Source organism: Staurois parvus, unplaced genomic scaffold (genome assembly GCF_062004578.1).
Source record: "Staurois parvus isolate SC_StPar_1 unplaced genomic scaffold, SC_StPar_1.0 ptg000321l, whole genome shotgun sequence".
Lineage (NCBI taxonomy): Eukaryota > Metazoa > Chordata > Amphibia > Anura > Ranidae > Staurois > Staurois parvus.
In genome coordinates this window covers 31,723-58,227 of record NW_028318117.1, presented here as the reverse complement: position 1 = coordinate 58,227, position 26,505 = coordinate 31,723, and the positions used below count along the sequence as shown (strand labels likewise).

Genomic DNA, 26,505 nt, shown 5'->3' with positions numbered 1-26,505 from the left:
AAGCTGTTCCCACAAAGTTGGGTGAATGAAATTGTCCAAAATGTCTTGGTATGCTGATGCCTTAAGAGTTTCCTTCACTGGAACTAAGGGGCCAAGGCCAAACCCTGAAAAACAACCCCCCATTATAATCCCCCCTCCTCCAAACTTTACACTTGGCATAATGCAGTCAGGCAAGTACTAGTTTTCTGGCAAACACAGACACGTCCATTGGATTGCCAGACAGAGAATCGTGATTCATCACTCCAGAGAATTCGTCTCCACTGCTCTAGTGTCCAATAGCGGCATGCTTTACACTACTGCATTCAACGCTTTGCATTGCACTTGGCGAATTAAGTCTTGGATGCAGCTGCTCAGCCATAGAAACCCATTCCATTAAACTCTCTACGCACTGTTGTTGTGCTAATCTGAAGGTCACACAAGGTTTGGAGGTCTTTAGCTATTGATTCTGCAGACAGTTGGCGACTTCTGCGAACTGTGCGCTTCAGCATGCGCTGACCCCGCTCTGTCATTTTATGCGACCTACCACTTTCTGGCTGAGTTGCTGTTGTCCCTAGTTGCTTCCACTTTGTTAGAACACCACTAACAGTTGACCGTGGAATATTTAGTAGCAAGGAAATTTCACGGATGGACTTTTATTGCACAGGTGGCAACCTATCATGGTACCACACTTGAATTCACTGAGCTCCTGAGAACGACCCACTATTTTACAAATGCTTGTAAAAGCAGTCTGCATGCCAGGGTGCTTAGTTTTATACGCCTGTGACCATGGAGGTGTTTGGAACACCTGAATCCAATGACTTGGAGGGGTGTCCTAATACTTTTGTCAATATAGTGTATGTATTGTGATATTATAGAGATATATTTGGCCTTTGTTTGAGTAGTTTATTCATTATAGGAATAGTGCCATCTTTTATTTATTTATATACAAGTATTCAGACCCTTTACTCAGTACTTTGTTGAAGTACCTTTCTGGGTAAGACACAAGCTTTGCACACTTGGATTGGGGGATTTTTTGACATTCTTCTATGCATATCCTCAATCCAAGGATTTGGAGGGGTGTCTCAATTCTTTGGGCAATACAGTGTGTGTTATATATATATATATATATATATATATATATATAACACACACACATACATACACTGCAATCAGCTCTGCAGTGTTTGGGTGACAGCAGCTGATGCAGGGCACTGTGATGATTCAGGTTTATAGGATACTGCTCACAGCTTCCCAAGGCGTCAAATACAGAGAACAAAATAAACCCAGGACAAAAATAAGACTGTAAAAAAAAGTATAAGGAAGCCATATTTGGGTTAGGGTAAGTATCTCCCGTACCTTTAGTAAAGCTCTTTTATTGCTTTCCGCTATGCTTTTGCTCAAGCACTAAATGAGCACTAATTCGGAATGTAACATATGGTGGTCATACACTAGCAGAATTTGCTCAAAAATGCTCATTTTGAAAATGTCTTTTAATTTTCTAATCGTTAGTGGGGTCAAATCTTAATTTATTTTTGACAGCTGTTGTGGCTAGATTTGAAGGAACAGGATGAAAATTTTCACTCAATTTTTTTTTAATCCGTGAATGTGATTTTCATTTGAAAAAAGTCAAAATTTTGTTTGCTTTAATATTCGATTTTGGAAGTATTTTTTGAATGCCATTCATCAAGTCAATTGTACCATTCAAAATTTTCATATGAATGTTTTTATGAACATTCATTCATAAATCTACCAGTATATAACCAGCTTTAGACTCAGAGTTGTAATAATAAAAATATACCATTAATGTCTGGCTTTCCAATTGCTGAAGAATTTTAGTGTTGATCTCATCATTTCCTGGAAAGGAAAAACATGTTGTAGGAAACAGAAAAATTCTTGATCAAAATTTAGTAAGGCATGTGAACTTCCTTCTAAACAGCAGCATTATACAGGCAGGTATTTAAAGAGCTAACAAAGAAAAGTACATATGTAACAAGTGGCCCGATATGGACCATAGAAAAAGACTGTTTGTTTCCAAAAGCAACCCGATTATTATCATCATCAATAGTGTTAAGAATGACAGCTAATTTCCAACAGAAAGCGAATGCAACAATTTTCTATTATCTCCACCTCATGTAAGTACACATTTAAAAAGTTTTAATTTTCTAAATTTTAAACCGCTAATTTTACCACTCTAAAAATGCAAAGATGAACAAGACAGACATCCCTGGCAATGAAGGAACGAAACTTTAAGAAAGCAGTTTGCATTTCTACCTATGCAAGTAAAAAAAAAAGTTCAGGGAAGAGAGGGATGGACTTCTGACTCACAGATCTTTATCTACACCCATAAATCACTCACCAAGTCGAGTGTTTATAAAAAGTCGTGGAACACTCTGTGGGTAATTGTCTTTTTTGTCCTTGAATATTTCACTGGCAACAACTTTCTGTTCCAGCTGGATAAGAGAGAAAAGATATTCAATACAGTACAAACTATGAACATCAAAATAAAAAGAAAAGAAATGATTAGCTGAAAAATTTGAGGACAAGAATCAAAAACACAATTAAGGTGAATAAAGGTAAACAAAAACGTTGCACTTGCAAATGACAAGACAGGAATGTGCACCTCACTAAGCTGCATAATAAACAGGAAATAATACAATGGGTATTGGGGAATGCATCTATTTATCCTAGTCCTTTCTTGTGATCTGCCAAGCATGGTGCTTTTCTGTATTTCATGGCTTTTACATTAAGAGACACCATGGGATAACTGTAGTTTTGTAGACCACAGTGCAAATCTTCAGGCAGGTCACATTTAGATGTTTAATTGTTTATTTAGCTGCCTGTCTAGACTTCAAATTGCCTTTACCAGATTCCCTTTTATTGCCTGCATCAGACTCGCTTCCATCCAGTATCTGTAGGCATCTGCCATGCTGCAGATATTGTACAATGAAAGGTAAAGTTGGTTTACAGCAAAGCTAATAAACAGTGAAATTATCTAATAAATGTCTTAGCCAGCCTGTCTTAATCTTTGCCATAAAGGAACTGACAAAAGAGGAATTTTGACTAGCCTATAAATTAAATATATTGGAGTCCAGTACAGGCCACAGACTGACTATTCATATACCATGAGTTATAGGCTGGACCTTCAGGTTACACCCCCTTGGGCAACCCCCTATTACCCTACCCTACTGCACGAGTTCTTATTTCTGTAACGAACAATGAAGTGTAATTCAGGAATAAAAAGGGAGGGTTGGTCTGTGTCCTGTACTGTACTCCTAGATATGGAATTTACAGGCACATCAAAATTCCTCTTAACGGTATTGTATAGTACAGGACACAGGCTGAGAATTCACAGAGGTTGGGACGTTCCCAAACAATGAAATGGAAGGGTGGGCAACAACTAGGCCAAGAGAACTGTGCCACCAGGCCCAACAGCAGCAACAGTCAACCGATCCAACTACAGAGTGCTGCAGCAAGAACCTTGCGGGCCGAAAAACGACATAAGCAAAAGACAGGATATGAAGAGGCGTTGTGTCCTGGGTTGTAATATATTGCTCCACTGCATTGAAAGTAGATGGGAAGACTGACTTCCACCAGTTCTTAGTAGAAAGAATGCCCCCCCCCCCTTACAGGTAGCTAAAAAGTCAGTGGTTACTTACAAACAAGATGACCGTGCTGCATCCAGGGGCTCCATTCACATGCAGCTGCTCTCTAAAAGCCTCAGCCTTACAGAGGCTGCCACAATTTCAGTTGAGGTTGTCTGAGATGCAGTGATGCAATTAAACAAAGATTCATGCAAGATGAAATGCGCAAGCCCACAAGTAAGCAGTTTACCATGATACATGATTAGGCACCTGCAAAACACATCAGGGCATTAGCAGTGTACCTGTGCCTTTAATTTGAAATAAATCTCTGATTAATTGCATTGCTGCCTTCTCGGACCTCCTTTCAGTTTCATTTTTACTTATCTGAGAGATGAGAGACATGAGAGTAGAGGTTCCATTGGTCCCACATCACTGGTTCTATTGAGTGACCGTGATGCCAAAGCTATGCATTACCGTCAAGTAGGAAATCAATCCACCACTGCTCAAGGAACCCCTTGCAACCTCAGCAGGAACCCAAGGGTATCATTAAACCCTGGTTGAAAAAGGCTGATCTAAAGACTGCACATTACAGCTTTTGCTGTAAGGGAAAATTTGCAAACATCTGAATACATGCCACATGAGATAAAAATGCTCTGTTTTGTTATACTTTAGCAAATGTTACCTGTTGCTTCCATTCAGGGTTAATTCTACGGCAATACTTCCACACCATGTTGTTCATGCACATTTCCCTTAGGAGCTCAGAGGCCTAGAGAAACCAGAGAGTACAATTACTGTCTTGTTTTACTGCTCTATCTAAAGGGGTTTTGTGCAAGCTGCATTATTCAATCACAAATGCTTTCCTGGGTATGGAACAATTTGTCCTCTAGAATTATTTGAATAAAACTAAAATGATAATAAAATAGTACATCGACAGGAGGGTTGCAACATAACAAATTTACATCTATAAGCAGGTAAACTTGACAACAACCACCCCAATGAAACAAATTAAAGGGTTAGTCCATCCTGAACATTCCTTGCATGCCGCTGGGTAAACAAGGCAACCCCAGCATCTATTACAACATCTTGCTCTTCTGGTGCTGCAGAAAACATACAAAACTCATTCACTCAAGGTAGGATGCAGGGAAGACAGATAAAAAAGCACTTCTTGTTTTAATACACAGACACACACACAGACGACCCTTTAAAGTTCATGAATGCTTAAAGACCAGCTTATACCCAAAAAGAAAAGCTGAAAATAATACACAATATGGATTGATATATGTAATTTTATCTTCAGAAAAAAAAACTGTCCAGAATAAAAGAACATTAGAAAGAAAATCACAGCTTTGCATATTAAAACAGATTATGAAAATATGCTACAAAAAACATTATCTTATCTGAAAAGTCAAAAAAGGCTTGCAAATTAACTTAGTAATAATTACTAGTTCATCTTTAAAATTCTACTTACAAACTTCCTTATGTTCGCAATGTACTTTTATTTACTCTGCTGTGGTAAGTAATCTAACTTTCATATCCTCAGGCATTTCAAGATAAGGAAAGGTAGTCCAGAGATACTACTGACTGACTGTATGTGGAGATGGTATTGTAAGTTTAATGAACAACGCGCTGAAATTATATGCATAGTATGCTTTATCCTACCTACCAATAAAGATAGTACTCTATGGAGATAACAAGAGACATTGCGTCTCAGATTAACGTATCCTCCAGGCTAGAAATTACAGTGATGTAATAATGTAATAATCACTCCTTGCACAACATTGGCTATATTGCCACACCTTCAGAGCACTGCTTCTTTGAGGAAGCAATATTACTCTTGTGGCATATACTTAAAGCAGGTCCAAGGCTGAGAACTTTGCAGTTCATCGCTGAAGAGAAGGCACTTTGTCTGCTCACCTCTCTGAGCGATGGAGGTGGCACAGGCCAGGACTTGTCCAGCACATTCTTTGGCAGATTCCGATAGAGGTTCATAAGGAACGAGTAGCGAATGTAGTCCAGGAAATACTCATTCTCAGTGCAACGGGGCTGATCGCGGTAAATGAAGCCCTTGATAAAACTGCAGACCGATAAAAACATACAATTCACAAGTCATTTCCCACATAGCCATTCACATTTCGTTACTGCACATACTCTATTTGCCCATCATTTAATGCTACCACATATTTGACTAATAAACTTTACAGTAAAACAAAATCAATGTGTTAGCTAATAGCATATATTCATTAAAACAGCTTTTCTAGCTTTACTGTCAACTGGCCCAAACAAACTATTTCCTACACCAACAGGTGTGATTTATGTACATGCTGTATAAACTGTATGTAGAGTCAGCTACACATACAGTAATACAGCATTGTGTTCCAGCTATAGGACACAAGCATCCTGTTCCACACTCAAAAAAACTGAGTCAAGCTGAAAAATGCTCAGCCATTCATAGGCAGCTTTGTCTTCTCTGATTGAATACAAAACTTCCCCTAATTCGCTACCTTGTGTTTTGGCTACGGGACATGAACATCCTGTTCCTCACCTGGAAAAAAACGCCATTCGGCTGAGCGGCACAAATACTTTGGTTCCTCTGGTTAGCCGAGGTGGAGATTGTGACATGTATAGTGTATGTAGCCGAGGAACAGCAGGCGCACCTGTTATTGTAAGAAATAGCTCCTTTGGGCCAGCTTGACTCAAACTATTTAAAGTGACAGCAAAGCTGGAAATCAGCTTTAATATGACATTTCCAACTTATGTAAAGACTGCATGGACAGTCATTAGAATACTGTGGGGTTGATTTACTAAAACTGGAGAGTGCAAAATCCGATGCAGCTCTGCACTGAAATCAATCAGCTTCACATTTTTTTTGTCAAAGCTTAATTGAAGCTGCCTCAATATAAGCATATCTATAAACAGACGGGCCTGTCCCAAAGATTTTATGAAAATCTGGCAGTCTTGGCTAGATATAGCGGACTCTTTCTGGGGAGATGCTCTCTTGTCACAACCATTGTCACAGGGTTCTATGGTTTGAGTGGTTGGATTCCACATGCTAATGATTTCCTCTGATTTGTAAAAGAGATGATAGTGCGGGTGTTTGTGCTTGTTTGTGACTTTTGTATGTGTTTGGCTGCTGTTGTATGTATCTGACTGCTTACCTGTTATTTAATTTGTTTTGTGATTCTCTTTTTTTTATATGTATTGGGTTTCTTGCGTACAATAATTTAGTTTTTTTTATCCCCTTTTCTGTATCCTTATTCTCTGATTTATGTTTCGAGTTCCTGTTATTATTTGTCTTCCCCTTGTTCTGTTATTGTTTGTGTTTAATAAATACAAAATGAACACCTTTAAAAAACAATTAAAAAGCTTAATTGAACAAGCTGACGTTAGAAGCAGAGTGGCTACCATGCACAGCTGTACCAGATTTTGCACTCTCCAGTTTCAGTAAACCATTCCCTATGCGTGCTTAGTTTAAAAAAAAAAAAAGAGAGAGAGAGAAGAGTAGGACATGGTGGAGAAAGGTTATTTATCAGTACTTGACAATTATGTAGACTTATGTATGTGGATAGTCAGGAATGCCCATTAGAGTTATCAAGCTCTATGATCTGGAACATTATTTACGAATGCAGGAGATGTATTATTTCCCATGTTATCTGGAAACATTCCACATTCCACTGCTAGCTGAATTTGTGAGTGCATAAATCTGGGGTCACTTCCTTTCATAAGAAGTCGACATTATTAAAAGATCTATTCTTAATATATCTATATATAAATAAAAAAGGTTTAAAAATAGAAACATAAAAGGGTGACGTAGGAAAGGTTGAAGTGGACCTTTATTGATTTTGGATTTTTTTCTTGTTTGTCTAAACACATGCATTTGTCCTAAGCGTGTTTAAATTCACTAATTTACTGACATGCTAGTGGCTGGAAGTTTGGTCCAAGCATCAACTTTTCTTTTGGTAAATTGTAAGGCTAGTTTGAATTTTCGTCCTAACAGTTTGAGGTCATGCAACTGCATTCTTGATCTTCGCTTTATATTGAAACTACTGCACTCCTGAACCCTATTCACATCCTTAATGTATTATGGCTTGTATCACTGGACTGAATCCCAACAGGGCCACAACCTGCATGGAATCTGTATGTTCTACCTGTGCTTCCATGAGTTTCCTCTAGGTACTCTGGTTTCCTCCCACACTCCAAAGACATGCTGGTAGATTATTTGGCGCCTGTATAAATTGGCTCTAGTATGTGTAAGTATGCATGTGACTTTAGATAGTAAGGCATGTACTGATGTAAATGTACAATATTTAAAGAACACTTTAAATTACTAGCGCTATATAAATACCTGTCATGAACAATTTAAGGTTTCAATTATGCCCCCCTTTCCCTTCTTTCCTTAAGATTAAGTATTAAGTTCCTGAATTCTATATATAGATATGTTTTATTCCTCAGGTCTTTCCCCATTTTTTTCCCCATCTCTGGACCCATTCTATATTAGAAATGTGTTTCTGTAAGCAAAGTTTCCAGAGCTGGACAAAGTATTTTAGATGAGGTCTAACTAAAGACCTACAGTATCTCACAGAAGTGAGTACACCCCTCACATTTTTGTAAATATTTTATTATATCTTTTCATGTGACAACACTGCAGAAATGACACTTTGCTACAATGTAAGATAGTGAGTGCACAGCTTGTATAACAGTGTACATTTGCTGTCCCCTCAAAATAACTCTAAACCGCTGGCAAAAAAAGGGAGTAGACCCCTAAGTGAAAATGTCCAAATTGTGCCCAAAGTGTCAATATTTTGTGTGCCCACCATTATTTTCTAGCACTGCCTTAACCCTCTTGGGCATGAAGTTCACCAGAGCTTCACAGGTTGCCACTGGAGTCCTCCTCCTCTCCTTTATGAGGACATCACGGAGCTGGTGGATGTTAAAGACCTTGCACTCCTCTACCTTCCGTTTGAGAATGCCCACAGATGCTCAATAGGGTTTAGGTCTGGAGACATGCTTGGTCAGTCCATCACCTTTACCCTCAGCTTCTTTAGCAAAGCAGTGGTAGTCTTGGAGGTGTGTTTGGGGTCATTATGTTGGAATACTGCCCTGCGGCCCAGTCTCCGAAGGGAGGGAATCATGCTCTGCTTCAGTATGTCACAGTACATGTTGGCATTCATGGTTCCCTCAATGAACTATAGCTCCCCAGTGCCGGCAGCACTCATGCAGCCCCAGACCATGATACTCCCACCACCATGCTTGACTGTAGGCAAGGCACACTTGTCTTTGTACTCCTCACCTGGTTGCTGCCACACACGCTTGACACCATCTGAACCAAATAAGTTTATCGTTGTGTTATCAGACCACAGGACATGGTTCCAGTAATCAATGTCCTTAGTCTGCTTGTCTTCAGTAAACTATTTGTGGGCTTTCTTGTACATCATCTTTAGAAGAGGCTTCCTTATGGACAACAGCCATTCAGACCAATTTGATGCAGTGTGCGGCGTATGGTTTAAACACTGACAAGCTGACCTCCCCACCCCTTCAACCTCTGCAGAAATGCTGGCAGCACTCACACGTCTATTTCCCAAAGACAACCTCTGGATAGGACAGTGAGCACATGCACTCAACTTCTTTAGTCGACCATGCCGAGGCCTGTTCTGATTGGAACCTGTCCTGTTAAACCACTGTATGGTCTTGGCCACCATGCTGCAGCTCAGTTTTAGGGTCTTGGCAATCTTCTTATAGCCTAGGCCAGTGGTCGGCAAGCCGCGGCTCGCAAGCCACATGCGGCTCTTTACAAACTTAAATGTGGCTCTTCTGTGTGCCGGGCGCCCGCTCCCCTCCCTCCTCTCGGGCGGCCGCCCCCTCCCCTCCCCTCCCTCCTCTCGGGTGGCCGCCCCAAAAGTCAGGACTCTGCAGCTGTCAGGATGTAGGCGGGGCAGCCAGGATGTAGGCGGGGCAGCGTGACGAACTCCTCTCCTCTCACAGTCCGCCCTGAAGACCAGAACGGCGCGGGAACACGGCGAGAGGAACGCGCGGAGCAAAGGTAAGTGAATTGACACAATATGGGGAATGAATTACTATAGGGGGGATGAATTACTATGGGGGATGAAATACTATAGGGGGGATGAATTACTATAGGGGGGATGAATTACTATAGGGGGGATGAATTACTATATGGGGGATGAATTACTATATGGGGGATGAATTACTATATGGGGGATGAATTACTATATGGGGGATGTATTTTCAGTTTTAAAAATGTGGCTCTCAAAATAAATTTCAATCGTGGTTTTGGCGAGATTTGGCTCAGTTGAAAAAAAAGGTTGCCCACCACTGGCCTAGGCCATCTTTATGTAGAGCAACAATTCTTTTTTTTTTTTCAGATCCTCAGAGTTCTTTGCCATGAAGTGCCATGTTGAACTTTCAGTGAACAGTATGAGAATGTGAGAGCGATAACACCAAATTTAAACACACCTGCTCCCCATTCACACCTGCGACCTTGTAACACTTAGGAGTCACATGACACCGGGGAGAGAAAATGGGCCCAATTTGGACATTTTCACTTAGTGGTGTAGCGGTTTAGACATTAATGGCTGTGTGTTGAGTTATTTTGAGGGGACAGCAAATTTACACTGTTATACAAGCTGTACATTCACTACTTTACATTGTAGCAAAGTGTCATTTCTTAAGTGTTGTCACATGAAAAGATATAATAAAAACATTTACAAAAATGTGAGGGGTGTACTCACTTCTGTGACATACTGTATACAGGGGAATCAAGACCATTTCAGTCCTGCACTACAGAACTTATTTGCTTTACTCATTCTGCAATCATTTGAAATAAGCACGCCCAGTTTTTTCCTCTGTAATTTTGGCCAACACTGTACCCCCAATATTACACTCTACCCTAGAAGGAGTAAGTCTGCTATTCTGCTGAAAACACAACCATATAGTTGAAATAGCATTTCAAATTTGTACATCACAAACTGTGGCCATATCTTGCCTTCTCAGAGGTCAGAACTATTGACTAATGATTGATATGAAGAAAGCAGTGTGTACAGACACCAAAAGAACATTCACACCTCCTGGTCTTTTTACTGTCACATCAGGAAACTTCTGTATATCTGTAAGCCCTACCTAACCATGGCAGACATCTCTCCTTCTTAAAAACTTTCTTGGGGGAACATTAATAGGCCAAAATTTAAATTTTGACAACTGAACGCCATAGTGTTCCCCTTTACAAGGCTGGATCAGTGGATGTCTGCTAAGCATTTTACCTCTCCACACCACTGGTGTGCAAGTATGCCTTAGGTAAACGCATGTCTATATCATGATTTCTCCTAAGACAGACAATTCAACTTCCAGATCGTACATAATCTTGCAGTTCAATTACTACTTTCCCTATGTAGCTTTAAAAACAGAGGATACAGGATTACTAAACAAATTAGAAATATAAATATATAAAACAGCGGAATTTGTTTGCAAGAATAAAGAAGGTAAACATAATGGCCAATGGAGTTTGCCCCTCTCACATTTAAAAAATATCTGCTGTTGTCTATTCTGTTGTCTTATGGGTCCAATATAACCCATATTGGAGTGTCCATGATGCCCATAGTAACCAATCTGATCCATTTTTAATTGCTGCACTAGAATAATTCTCACTGGTAGTTTTAAAACATTCAAGTCAGGTGTCTCCCCTCCTGTCATGTTTTTCCTCAATATCCTTTGTTTTTAACCCCATTAACAAGCATAACTGCAAAATATTATCAGAATGTAGACAAACATTGGAGAAGTACCCATGTACCAGTACTGTGTATATGTTCAGAAATACACACAAACACAGAACCTAGCTTGCATTATATATAAACTTCTTAAACTCAGTTGCCCATGTCATTGATTCTTAACCCAGTTCCTAGTGTCTTGCGTGGACCCAGGATAATCATTTAATCTCTGTTATATCATACACGCAAAGACTGCTATAGTCTATTTGCAGCAGTCTCTGCACTATGTTCATTCTCTAATAGACAAAAAAATTCCTGCAAACCATGTGTGATGCAAGATGACAACATCCTTTAAGAACTATAGTCAGCTGCTGAAATCTAAAATCAATAACACCATTTATTCCAGATAAGCTATTTAGCTTTTTTTTTTATAGGAATTCTGTACATTTATTACTAAACTTTATCATCATAAGGCAAAATATAGAATCTACTAATGGGAAAAATGGCAAAACTGCAGAGGGTAATTAACAAAGAGTGGTGTAAGCATAATGCTTTCACCACTCTCCAATTAACAAGTCCCTTTGTTAATAAGGACTGATCTCCTCCCTGATCTATGTTGTGTTTGTGATGGATACAGAATAGAACAGTAGGGTTGAAGCTGCATGCTCTGGATTACTCTGGACCACAGGACACCTACTTTTTCCTTAGGTTAAAAAAAATTAGGAGAAAGGGATGTGTTTTTGAACACCTCCAGGAGTGTCAAACGTTTGCATCACCCATGCACTGTGGTTCCATCTGTAAGCCCCAAGCCACCACACAACACAGTAGTGCTGTATAGACTGATGGGAGAAACCTCGGAGTGCAGCAGGTGCCAGGCACTAAACACACTCAGAAGTCAGCAGATTTGAAGATAGTGAGGTTGGGCACTCTTCCCACATATGTATTCAGAGGTTTTCATTGCAGAGAGCTTGTATTACTTTTTCCTGAAGTGATAAAATTATTCTGAGCCTATGCTGTACAAACAAGTTAAAGTGGTTGTTCTATGCATTAAGGTTAAAAACACCAAAAAAACAAAACAAAAAAAAACACCTTCTGTGGCCTGCTCTCCCCCCTCCTCATACTTACTTGAGCTTGATCTGGATCCAGCAATGTGCACAAGAGCAGTGGCTCTCTCGACTCGCTCTCTCCTCATTGGATCCAAGACAGCAGTGGCAGCCATTGGCTCCTGCTGCTGTCAATCACAGCCAGTGAGGAAGGAGCAGGCCGAGCCACACTCTGTGTGTCAATTGACACGCAGAGTGGGGCTTAAGAGCAAGGCAGCATGAGTGTCCCCATAGCAAGCAGCTTGCTATAGGGGCATTTAGCAGAGGCAAGGAGCCAATAGCGCCGACATGGGACCCAAGAAGAGGAGGATCGGAGCTGCTCTGTGCAAACCATTGCACAGAGCAGGTAAGTATGACATATTTAAAAAAAAAAAAAAATGGAATGTTTGCAATCACTTTAAACACCTAGTGTAGGCGTAAAAGCCATAGTTAACTACTAACCGCCGAACGACATCCACAGCCCACTTTCTTTTTTCAGCTTTTCGTCTGCCTATTGTTCCACGCCACCAAGACTGGATATTTACAGCTACAGAAGAAAGCAAATAAAAATTATTTCAGATTAGTTGAAGGTGTCCCAGACAAATTACATGATGGACCCTTTAGTTATGAAACCTTTTCTCTTTTCCTTGCTCTGCCTAGAGAAATCACATTCTCACTGTGGTTTTTGTCCTGACACTGTATCACATTAGAAAAATAGGCAAGTTTTTTTTACTATGGTTTTGGGAAACTATCACAATAGCTGATAGAACCAGGGCTTGAACCAAGCACTTCAGACTGCTATCCCTAGGCTTCCAGTGGCAGTAACCTGTTCTGTCCCAGAACTGCATGAAAATACATATCCAGGTTGCCATATTATAGCGCTACAGATTGCAAAGGAAAGGCAATTTGTAATAAAATAACATAACGTATGCCGCCTATGTTTTTTGTATTTTTTTTAAATTTGTCTACATTGTTTCCATGAAAGTGGAGTTGTCCCTTAGTATTCGATTTTGGAATGAACGTAATTTTCCAAAGAAAAACCACATACATTGTTGTAAATAAATTTATAAAAAATATTCCACACTGCTCCTTCAAAATTTTTCAACACTATGATTGAAAAACACAGATTTGACCCAACTAATAATTAGGAAAAATGAACATTCTTAAATCCTGAACCCATAAAAATATTTATGGGTTCTCTGCATGTTTTTTTTTCCCCCCTTACTTTCTACTTAGGTGACAGGTGTCAGACAAAACAGGAAGTGAAGCCAAGTCTTTACAAAGAGAACCCAGACAACATTTAAAAGCCAGACAACAAGTGCAACCCTTTCTCGCTCTACACGAAACTAAAAAGTTAGATATTAAGCTCCAATACGCAAAATCTGAAACAAGCCCACACTTTCTCACCGGAATGTTTCATGTGTAGGAATTTCTGTCGTTGATGGTATCCTCTCCACCTAGCTTGGAGAAAGGTTGCTGAAAGAGAAAGGGTAAGGTATTGTGACCTACATAAAACAGGAATCATGCATTTCCATGAGGTAGTATTTGAAATGTCTATTGACCCCAACACCCAAACTAACTCTTGATTGTATGTTTTAAAGTAAGCTGTCAAAGCTAGAAAGACTAAAAGAACAGTTCAGGTAACACTTTAAACATGCCAGCAAAATATACAAACCTATACTGTGCTTCCGGACTTCTAAAGCATCCTCTGTTGCAAAGAGGGTTTTGGGGAACCGAATGAATATCTTTGTCCTTAAAAACAACATGAAGACATGCAAGTTACGGTCTGCTATAAACTGGCTTTAGACACAATCTATATTAAATTTAGCATACCTGCCCATTTTATACTCCTCTGGTTTATACCCCAGGCTCTTGACCAGAACAGCCACACCATCCATTGCTCGGCCATCCCAGTTAGGCCAGGTATCAGGGCAAAGAGATTTGTACCTAGGAATAAAACCAGAATGTTAATTCATGCACATACACAACAATGTGGGGCAAGTGCCTTCCATATACATAATTTCACTAGTTTTTCTCATTTAACCTTTGTAAAAAGATCTCATATTTTCGTCTATATGCAAATCCAGCACGGCGTACTCGCACATTTTCAATAAGTCCCAGATATTTCACTTGGTGTCTGATCAGCACTTCATCAAAACGAGCTGAAAGAGAAAAAGGTGTAAGGAAGAACTTTTCCTCAAATGATCAATACCCGCACATGAAAATGTTTTTTTTACTTTTTATTTAGTTGGTGCCATGGAGAAAATACTGCATTGCTGTAAACGTATAATCAATGGGTGATGACCAAAACTGGGTCCTACAAGCTATTACTGAGATCATATGATTAAACAGAACCATCACAATTTAGAAACACAAATCTGGGGGAAGTTGAACAGCAAACTGAGGTGCCATAAAATACACAATGGCATTGGATCCATAATATAAATATAATTGTGCACCTCTGTAAGACTAAGTGGGCCTGCTTTCATGAAAGAAAGAAAGCCAAATGAAAGGCGTTGCCATCAACAGCCAATTAGATGTTTAATTTAGTGACCCTGAAAACAAGCTAGCAGGTGCTATAAATAACTTTTTAACATTTCTATGTATTGACAACCTTTTTATTAACCATTCAGAAACTGGCATTAAATGCAAGATATACAGTATGTACATTGAAATGTCTAAATCCTTTTGTAGATCTTACAATGCTTGACACTTACCTGCTTGTTTGGCGTCATTGGGCTTTATGCACCGTATGTAGGAAGGCTCCTTGGACATAAGAATTTCCATCAGCTTTGATAAGCTATTTTTAAACTGTGTTGCTGCCTGAAAGACAAAGAAAATAAAATGATAAACTGTCTAAGCAGATGACAAGCACCGCCTCAAACATGGGCCAAGCATGCAAAGACGCATTCTTGAACACAAACAAGGAAATAATAAGAGACAAACTAGTTAAGCATATTCTTAGTAATTATAGTGATGTGAAATTTTTTACAGGCTGAAGGAAGGCTACAGCAAGCAAGGCCTGCAAGTAGAGGAGAGATCACCATTTGAAGAGAATGTTCAGTGTTTTTTTATATAATTTTTAAAATTAGGAGGAGGAGAATATGAAATATTTTTGCTTTTGGCTGTTGAGCCAGCAGGTAGAGCTTTTCAAAACGGTTTGCTTTGATGCTGTTCACACAAGTCAATGCTGTTCACAAAAGTCAATAAACTACCCTTTATCACAAGATAAAGAGTGCCAGTTCACATACATGCAGACTGGATGTGGTTTGAACTGCATGCAAACCGCATGACATGTGAAATAAGATTGCTTTTTATGGTGGCTGTTCACATATTTCCAGTGCACTGGCAGTGCGGATTCAAAAAGAGTAATGTCTGATTTCTGAGCAGCGCAGTCTGGTTCAGGTGCGGATGACAGGCTATGGACTTCTACGGGAACTGTTTCTTAACCGCACGTTGTCAGTTGTGAACGGGATAAAATCCTGACCTGAATCTGATCTAAACCTGACCTGAAACGCTGAACAAGTACTTTATCAATCAGCTGTGAAACCTGAGCTTCAATCAGCACAGCACATGTGCGAATCAGCACAGCACATGTGCGAATCAGCACTGAAGTTTCAATAAGAAATATTGTTCCTTGACTCAAAAGTTAGCCATAAATTTAGGCCAAAATGTATTCTGCTACGTTTTTGGTAAAAAAAAAATCCTAATAAGTGTATATTGATTGCTTTGTGTGAAAGTTATAGCGTCTACAAACTATGGTATAGATACTGCAGTTTACGCCATTTTTTTTGCTATACAGCACTGCGCTACTTTGACAATTGACAAGTCATGCAATACATAAATGAAATTTCTGTCCTTTTCTTCACACAAATAGAGCCTTCTTTCAGTGGTATTTGATCACTTGTGTGCTTTTTAATTTTGGTGCTATAAGCAAAAAAAATGTTTGAAAAAAAACACAAAAAAAACAAAAAATAAAAACTATATTTTCTCATTTCTGTCATAAAAAATATCCAAAAAACCTCAAATTGCGTCATAAATATAGGCCAAAATGTATTCTGCTACATGTTTTTGGTTAAAAAAATCCCAGTAAGTGTATATTGATGGCCTTGTGTGAAAGTTATAGCGTCTACAAAACTATGGTATAGATCATGGAATTTACACAGCTTTTACTTTCTGACTGCCCATTACATTTTCTGAGGTGCTAAAATACCAGGATAGTAAAAACACCTCCAAATGACCCCTTTTCTGAAAGTAGACACCCTAAGCTATCTGCTGAGAGGCATATTGAGTCCATGGAAGATCTATTTTTTTTTCCCACACGTTTTTGGAAAATGACAACTTTTTTCTTTTTTACTCAAAGTTTTCATTTAAATTATATATATTTCTCACACAAGCCATGGGTATATGTTGAATTACACCCCAAAATACATTCTGCTACTCCTACCGAGTATGTGGATACCACATGTGAGACTTTTTGGGAGCCTAGCCTCATACAGGAGCCTGAAATCCAATGACCACTTTGAAAGCCTGAAGGTGTGTAACTTCCTCATTACCCATCACAGTTTCAGAGGCCCTGAAGTGCCAAGATAGCACCTGGAATTTAAAAAGAGGCATGGTGAGTATTTTGCAGATCTAATTTTTTCTCACAAGGTTTTGAAATATAAAAAAAAGAAAAGAAAAAATATGTTTTTGTTTTTTTTTCTTCATTCTCCAAAAACTTGTGGCAACAAACAAGATCTGCAAAATACTCACCATGCTTCTTATCAAATTCCTTTGGGAGTCTACTTTTCAAAAAGGGGTCATTTGGGGGGGGGGGTTCAGTGCTATCCTGATATTTCAGGGACTCCGAAACTGTGATAGGTAGTCAGGAAGTGTAATGAGGAAATAATGCCCTTTAAAAACCTTAAGGTGCTTATTGGATTTTGGGGTCCTGTACTTGACTAGACTGCCAAAAAGTCTCTCAAATGTGGTGCCCCCATACTCACAAGAAGTAGCAGAATGTATTTTGGGGAGTAATTCCACATATACCCATGGCATGTGTAAGCAATAAATAATTTAAGAGACACTTTTGTGTAAACATTTTTTATTTTATTGTAATTTTCCAAAAAATTGTAAAAAAAAACAAATTCTTCTACTGACTCAACATGCCCCTCAAACAGTTTGGGTTGTCTACTTTCCAAAAAGGGGTAGTTTTGGGGGGTGGGGGCATTTTATGCCCAGCATTAGAAGTTTATGCCACACTTTATTCACTCTTCTAACCACCTGAAGACCAAGCCTCTTCTGACACTTTTTGTTCCCATGAAAAAAAAAAAAAAAAAAAAAAAAAAAAAAAAAGTATTTTTTGCTAGGAAATTACTTTGAACCCCCAAACATTATATATATTTTTTTAAAGCAGTCACTCTAGTGAATAAAATGGTGGGTACTGCAATTTTTTATGTCACATAGTACTCACGCAACGATTTTTCAGCCATCCCGATCAGTGTGCACTTGCCCTCCTCCCTGTTGGTGTTTGCTGGTAATCACCAGGCGCCGGCGGGTAATCACCGGCCGGAACCTGGTGATTGATACCCAGGGCCATGATCGGCGGACCAGGTAGGATGGTCACGTGCGCCTCCTACCAAGAAATGCAAAATTATGTATATATACACACATGATTTTGCGCAGCGGGCCCACCCTGCAGCAATAAATGTACTGTGGGTCAGGCATTAAGCGGTTAAGCTGACCTAACAGATCACAATATACAGGTCAGATCAGAGAGAGGATGCAGCTGACATATATAAGAACGGTGAGTGACAGAAGATTGGATTTTAGTTTTCCAATAGATTTAATTGAACAATTTTTCAAAATAACAGATAGAACAAGTAAACAATAGTCATGTCACAAAACGTAGATTTCGACACAACACAAAAGAACATGGTTTATCAGACATAAAGCACACAACAGGAGACCAGAGACTCTGTAGAGTAGATATTGGATAACCCAAATAGAAAAGTCCACATAATTTATCTAACCACATATATATATGGGAAGGACATAGTAGTAGGGTAAAGGAGGGGGAAGGGAAGCTGGAAAGGAAACAGGGAGGGGGGAGATGGGAAAAGTATTGGAAGGGGAAAGGGAAGAACCACTGTGGACCGGAGATTACACACAGTCAGTGTCGTTTGAGGCCTAACAAATGTAGAACACAGAGGTTAGGCATAACCAACCCCAGAGGACAGGAAAAAAAACAAAAAAAAGAAAAAAGGAGTGATAAAGAATAAATATAAAGGAGTAGAAAAAGAGGGGGTCAAGTCAGGACGCAGAAATATATTGAATCCACGATTCTCATGTTTTATCATATTTTCTAGTATTGTGTGGAATACAGGCGAGTCTGTCGTTAATCATAATCCAATTCAGTTTATTCTTATCATAGTCAAGCGGGATGACCGATTGCTTCCAATGTCTAGCTATAGTGATTCTCACTGTCAACAGCATATAGGTGATCAATTTAAGAGACTTTCTGGGAACGTCATCCGGGAATTTATGAAAGACGGCCAGCTCCAGGGATCTGCGAATATTCACCCGTCACCGAATAGATGACATTAAACATACAGATCCAAAATCTGGTCATTATCGGACATTGCCACCAGATGTGAAACATAGTACACATCTGGCCACAACGCCAGAAGCCCATCAGTGAAGAAGATGGATGCGTCCTCGCAGTCTGGGTAGGGACCAAGTACCATCTTAATAACGTTTTATAATTCGCTTTGATTAAAGTAGTGTTCATGGATACTTTCGATAATGCAAAGGCAATATCTTGCCAATCAGACAAGTCACAAGTGACATTCAGGTCCCGTTCTCATTGATCCATATAGGGAAGCTTACAATTCGGATCAGTGAGAAAAGCATATACTGAAGAGACACGGCCTCTGGGGAAAACCCCTTTTGGCAGGAAAGTTCAAAATTGGTAAATATGGGTGGCTCATCCAATAAAGTAAGCTTCGAGCAAATAAAAGACAATCCGATTGTATCTAAAGATTTCGGTAGAGGGCATTTGCAACTGATCTTTAAAGTGCGTCAAAGAGTATACTCAATCACCCTTAAGATAGTCTCCTATCCGCAGCAGTCCTTTACTGATCCACCATTGAAATGGAGCAGGTACTAAACCAGGTACAAATTCAGGGTTACAAAAAACAGAAGCCAAGGGCGTGTGTGGAGATGCTAGTGATTTGTGCACTCTGTCCCAGACTGTCAAAGAATATGATTTGAGTGGGGCATAGTATAGGAGGGCGTGATCTATTAGGAAGCCAAAGTAAAGAGCCGACTGCGATGGGGTGGCAGGAGAGAGCTTCAATAAAAACCCAGAGGGGGGTAGGTCCCTTAGCAGTGGTGTAGGCCAATTGGGCAATCTGAGCAGCTTGGAAATATGTTCGAAGGTTAGGAAGACCAGTCCTGCCTTGTGGTTTGGAGAAATATAATGTCATATGGTTCATCCGAGGTCTTCTATTGTCTCAATGTCTCAAACAAAGCAAAGAACCTCAGCTTGTAAATGCTGCAACTCCCGTCTTGGAACTGGATTTGGTAAGATTCTGAAATAATATAGCAATCACGGCAAAAATGTCATTTTAATCCAGTTGATGTCAAACCAGGATAAGGAGTAGTCAGCCCAATGACGAAGATAATCTCTAGGTTTTTTTAAAATGGGGGGGGGGGGGTGTAGTTCGCTTGATAGAGGGTCTCAAAATTAGAAGTTAATTGGATCCCTAAATAAAACAAAGTGTTGCGTGCCCACTGAAAGTTATAAGTAGTCCTGAGCTGCTGTTCTACAGAAGAGTATAAGGAAACGTTAAGGGCTGACGTCTTATGAGAGATTAAGGAAAGCCCACTAAGGTCAGAGAACTGGTGCAAAAGAGACAGTAGGTTAGGTAAGGTGATCAAAAGGGGAGGTAATATACATAAGAACATCGTCAGCAAATAAGGCACATTTATGTTCCTGTTGTCTACAATGGACACCATGGATTTTAGAATGGGAACGGATGACCATAGTTAAGGGGTCTATCGCCAATGTGAAAAGCAATAGGGAAAGTGGACAACCCTATCTAGTGTCGAACAGAGAACATAGAGGATCTGTAGCCTCTAATGGAAACTTGAGCTGAGGGAGTATTGTATAGCGTGTGCAATAAAGCAGAGAGGTTTTTAACCACTTGCCTACCACTTCACCTTCTTCCTGTCCATGCCAATTTTCAGCTTTCAGTGCTATCGCACTTTACATGAGAATTGCGCGGTTATGCAACTTTGTACCCATATGAAATTTTTACACAACTTTTGGTGGTTTTTAATCGCCACTGGGGTTTTAATTCTTTGCACTATAAACAAAATAAAAGAGCAAAAAGTTTGGGAAAAAGTTTCTTTGTTTCTATTATAAAATTTTGCAAATAGGTAATTTTTCTCCTTTACTGATGTGCGTTGATGAGGTGGTATGGATAGGCAGCACTGATGAGGTCGCACTAGGGGGAATTGATGAGGAGGCACTGAAGATGCTGTACTGATCTGCAGCAATGATGGGCACTAATGGGCGGTGCTGCTGGGTGCAACTGGACGGCACTGATGATCAGGTCACTGATAATCAGTGCGGATCTGCTCTGTGACATTTGCCTGTGACAGCGTGAGGAAAGTGCTGCCGATAACCATAACCGGCAACTGTATTTACTTGGTGATCTGCTGTGTCATTGGACACAGCTATTCACACATGGTAAAAGGCAGCTGTGAAAAATATGGAAAAGGTTTTCTAGCTGCTACTAGAAAAGATGGGACTATTGGGACAGCAGCACACACCTGGCTATACCAGTAGCAAATAAACAGAATACTGATGTTGCGCTAATCACAATAATGCCACAGACATTCCAAAAGAAATAATGAGATGAGAAGACAATAGATAATACACCATAACATAATCAGTAAATGGAAGGAATATGGGAGTGAAGGGAAAGGTGAAATAATAAAGGTCCAAAAATGAGGACCAAAAGGTGTAACAGACAATAAATCGTGACCATGGGCAAAACGTACGGAAATGACGAGGGAGAAATAAAATATTAACTAAATCACAGTAAGAGTGGGACATATGAGTCCATCACAACATAAAGAAATAATGTGAATACAACTGATGAGAAAGTGGAGCAAAATGTGAAAAATACAAAATGAAGTGCTTAATATTAAAAGTGGACAAACAACTTATCACAGAAGAATAACAACGCACAGTGAGGCCAAAAACTGTGACCATGCAACTAAGAAGTCATACCACAATGTGCATCAAAAGGCCATGTGACATAAAATGACTAATAAGTGACCATATAAATACCATAAATAAATGTGGCAAACATATATAGAGTGCAACTAGTATAAAACAGAAAATGGTGATAAAAAATGCACAGTGAAACCAAATGAATGTATTACTGTGCACCGTAAAATAAAAGAACACAATGAAGAAATAAATAACATGTGACAAAAAAATAGTAAATACGACAAAGTCCAAGTGCAAAAACGTCCAACAAAAACGCATTCAAAAAAAAAAAAAAAACACACAACGTGGATAGGTAAATGATTGTTGAATCCCACACCGGCTAAATTGCCTCCTCACCTCCATGCCCAGACCCCAAGGGGCCAAAAGGCGTTAAGGACACTCACTGCAGGGGCCCTTTAAGTGGAATCCCAAACGGCACTGTAGGGATGATATCTCCCTCATTGGTGGACCATACTGTTCAGAGGTGGTAATATATCTTTCACCTTTGGACACCTTTGGAAATCCGCCAGCGCACAGAACTCCTGCCAGGGGTTCGTTGGACCAGAAAAAAGAAACAGCCAGCTCACAGCACTCCCAGGGAGACAAGAAAAAGTGCTTCCATAGTGTAATATTGCAAATTAATCAAATTTATTATAAAGACAAATGCGCACTAACATGGGAACAGATCAAGTAAGGCATCAATCACGTGTTGATATGGGTGTACTGGGTGTACCAATATGGCTGCGGCCGTTCGTGTCAGAAATTACATCACATTCCGCTCTCCGACCTATGCATTACATCACTGTCACGAGACTTCATCAGGGTCTGTGGTCGGCCTTTGACCTTGTCATGAGAGCAGCGGTGTCCATAGGACACAGCGATCACTGACAGCGTGGGGGGGGGGGGGGAGCGTTCTGGGAGGAAGTCATGCAATGCGCCCCCCCCAGAGCTGGAGAACCGTGTTGTAGCTGTCTTTCGGCTACAGCACGGTTGCAAATTAGTTAATAGTGTTAGTACTGTACTGGATTGAATTGATGCTCGCTGGTGGTCAGGAGGCGCACTTTCCTCTCACACATGGATGATGTGCGAAAGCAACAGTGCTTCCTGATCACTGGCCAGTAAGTGACACAGAATAATAGTGGAGTGGACCAGCCATATATGTATAGTCATTGATCCACAAGAGGTTAAAGTAATGAAACTTTTCTTTGAAATCTCTGGAATTCCTGGTAATAAAGCTGTCCATACCGTTTCTGGCCTTTTCTTGTCTGTCAGTTCAGACCTGTCAAAGCACTGATGAACAATCGGGTTCCCAGAGTCACACATAACCTGTGAAAAAGAGGGCAGATTGCTAGGTGCAGCAAAAGAAGGATTTTCACACCACATATTTCAGCTGCAGGCAACTACCAGACAAAAAAAATCAAAGTGAACAATTAGACATGGTGTCCGGCCTCAACTTACTTCCTTCAGATTGCGAAACAGCAGATCATTGTTTTTATCGAGGAAGCCTAAAGAAAAAAAGTATATATATTTAGTAGGCTTCTTACATTTGTCTAACCAGATATAAGATACACATTAGTATGTTTGGGATGATTATAGGAGTAAGATGAACCTTGTTTAAAGCATTGCACTGTCCTGTTAATGGTTTTCTGAAGACTGAAAGTTCAGGGAAGCAGCAATGAAAGAGCAAGAGCCTGCAGCAGTGAGAGTTGTAAACTGCAAGTGCTGAGGTAAGAATTTTAACACATTTGTATAAGTAGTTTACTGTGCTCAATGTGTGAAGCTAAAAAAATGATTATACAAGTCAAATGCAGTACTTGGAGGTCTGCATTTCAAACAGCTTATTTTCTTGTGAGCTGCAAATGTGTGTGGTTAAAGTGTTACTAAACCCACAACAGTAAAATCATTCTGTATATGCAGTAAAGCATGCTTGTTATACTCACTATGGAACCTAAGGGGTTAATTCTCTGCATTGTGTAAAAAGGCTGTTTGATCCTGACTTATCTGATCCTCCCCTTCTTCCAGTGTCCCCCTATCTCCTGACAAGACATATCATGTGGAGACACTCTGCACATGCTCAGTTTGGTGTGTATTGCTAGAAGGATTTTTTTTTCTTGGGAGAGTGCATGTGATCAGCACAGGGACAATCACCACTGTCCAGACAGAGGTCAGGGGTTCTGCTTCCTCCTAGAGCAGAAAGAAAACTGCTTCTACAATCTTTAACATGTGCTCTGCTGGACACTGAAAAGTCACAAGACTGCTCTGATGATGACAAAGTATTTAGCAATTTATATTTATCGAAATAATTGCATTTCCATGTTCTCTGTACTGTGGGAGACCAGATATAGTGAATGCAGGGTCCTGGGTTTAGTAACACTTTAGGGTTAATGATCAATATCCAGCAGATGCATGGAAATCCAGTGTGGCTGGAAGGAAGGGCGGCTATTGGATTACAACTACATTGCATGTGTGAGTCAAATTTTTTTTTTGTCCTTACACACATGAACATGCTGTCAGATGAATGCTTCAGGGCCAAAACTTTGTAACATTGTTTTCATTCATTAGGGCCCATTCACACCAGCAGCGTGCATTACTGCATAGTCACTGGTGTGCACAGTGAAAGAGCAGTGTAATGCATTGTACCTATTAAATGGTCACAAAATGATATTTCATTTATCTTCATGCACTTCAGTGCTTTGTGATGCAGTGCAGTAAGTCGCAACATGCGCTGAAAATAAAAAAATGACAGCATGTCCTGTTTTTTCCAGCTCACACTACCGTAGCATTAAGTAACTTAGCTATAGTGACAAATGTAGATATATCACCTCTCAAACAATCGTAGTCTCCACCATCTCATTCACATTCCTCTCTCTACAGAAGGTTGGTGCCATCTTTGTTTTAGAGTCAACCCCATTTAAAAGGAGGACAAGTACCGCCAAAGCTCTTTTGATTGTACTTCTCCTGTGGATCACAGGAGTGCAGTTCGTTCTGCACTCCTGTGACCCATTTTCAGCCGACAGCAGGCTGAAGCCCACTGTCAGCTGACGTCATTCAGCTGGTCCAGGTTAGGGAAAAATCCCGACTTCAAAGTCGGGATCCACCCCAGAGTCTGGAGCAGCACCTGGCTCAGCCTCTCAGCGAGCCGCCGAGAGCCTGAGCCAGCTGTTCCCTCCCACTCCACAGCCTGTGGGGCAAGAGCATACAGCAGTGACTGACAGTCACTACCCTCTGCTCAGAGGCACTGTAAGAACTTGGCAATCAGGTGATCGCCGAGTTCTCACACTTTGAGCCGGTGGGGGACAGATGCAGTGGGGGACAGATGTGGCATCGGACCGATGCTGCATCCACCTAGGTAAGTATAATTGGGGAAAAAAATAAATAAAAAGTAAGTCCACACTTCTCTTTTATTTCCAGGACAAAAATGCTTGCCTATACAAGACCCAGTCATGCAAATGTTAGTGCCAATGCATTAGCCTTGATTTTCTTGGATTTGTGTACATATTGTCTTGCACAGGTTAGCCATCTACTGCTGCCTCTTGCTCTGAGATCAGACAGTGTAAGGGCCTGTTCAAACCAGTTGTGGTGTTGGATATTCCATACACATTTCCCCCATTGCAAAGGAGTGTGCTGCCATTGTTAGATGTGCACATGTGCCATTAATGGTTGTTGGCATTCCAAACACCTAGCAAACGTGCACGTCCAAAGGGTTTCATCTTATACTGTGCCAATGCCCTATGAGATTGTCAAGCTGACCAATGTTACTGTAAGTAATCCATCATCATACTGACTAATGCCAATGCATACATTTTTTCCACCCCATTATCTAATGTAATTATGTATAATCTATCGACTGTCAACGACCATGATTGTGTGCAGTCTGTCACTGTCACTCTGATTAATGTCACCAGTGCCAATGTCTCTTTCATTGTTGACTATCTGTAAGTTTACATGAATGCTATTTATATGCCATGCTGCAACCATTTATAAATATTTTATTTATAAATACAAACATTTCTAAACTCCAATTAGAATATGACTTGCTTACTAAGCAAAGGGTGTTCTTTATTTGGAGGGTTGCATATTACATTTAGGCAGATGCCTGACTGCAAATGCCATTAAGAATGAAAATACTCAATTTGTCCAGTAAGTATAATTAGCTCCAAATGTTCTTCTGTCTCAGGAAAACAATGTTCTTGCTGAAATGACCAGATGTCACAGTGACTTTGATACATGGTATATGTGCCAGCCCAACTAAGCCAGGAAACAGATACACAGAACCAAGGGCAGGATGGGTGGATGCTCACTCTGCAATGCTAACTTCGGAGGGGGAAAAATCATTACTCTGCAAGATCGCTAATGCAATTACCTACTACACTGTAGTTCACTTCCCCAGCATAATGCAGCAAACGGAATTCATCTCTGCCAAGCACTTTTCGGGTTTTTTGGTCTCCAAGTTTGTGTCTGTAATGTAAACAGTAGCAAGTAAATGAAGCAGATCTAATAAAGAAAATCTACACCTATACCTTCTGCTCTATAAGGACAGACTTGAAAGTTAAAGCAGCCATCTAACTAAAGTGGTTCTAATTGCTAAAAGTTTTCCACCTTAATACATTTTCTGCATTAAAAAAAAAAAAAAAAAATATTTAAATGTTGCTCCCCCACCCCCAATACTTACCTGAACCCCATCTCAATTCAGTTCTGTGCCCAAGAGCAACAACACTCTCCTCTCTCTCTCCTCAATGGACATGGAGGTAGCAGCGACAGCCACTGGCTCCTGCTGCGGTCAATTTCAGTAAGGAAGGCACGGGAGGTGGGGCCGCGCTCAGGAGCGAGCCTGCAGTGTGTCACCACAGCAAGTGGCTTGCTATGGAGGCAGATGAAGAAAA

The 26,505-nt window shown here is 40.1% G+C and overlaps 1 protein-coding gene across 1 annotated transcript in view; it reads right to left on the bottom strand.

Moving 5' to 3' along the window:
• The window catches only part of MYO1C (myosin IC), an 87,449-nt gene that overhangs the window by 31,034 nt on the left and 29,910 nt on the right, over positions 1-26,505 (bottom strand). Inside the window, exons 13-25 of the mRNA XM_089683733.1 lie at positions 25,986-26,080; positions 23,081-23,127; positions 22,868-22,948; positions 15,075-15,180; positions 14,402-14,519; positions 14,191-14,304; positions 14,033-14,109; positions 13,765-13,833; positions 12,820-12,904; positions 5,475-5,634; positions 4,243-4,326; positions 2,336-2,429; positions 1,778-1,833 (exon numbers count right to left, since the gene is read on the bottom strand). Of these exons, the coding sequence (XP_089539859.1) occupies positions 1,778-1,833; positions 2,336-2,429; positions 4,243-4,326; positions 5,475-5,634; positions 12,820-12,904; positions 13,765-13,833; positions 14,033-14,109; positions 14,191-14,304; positions 14,402-14,519; positions 15,075-15,180; positions 22,868-22,948; positions 23,081-23,127; positions 25,986-26,080 (1,186 nt within the window). The remainder of the gene's footprint in view (positions 1-1,777; positions 1,834-2,335; positions 2,430-4,242; positions 4,327-5,474; positions 5,635-12,819; positions 12,905-13,764; positions 13,834-14,032; positions 14,110-14,190; positions 14,305-14,401; positions 14,520-15,074; positions 15,181-22,867; positions 22,949-23,080; positions 23,128-25,985; positions 26,081-26,505) is intronic.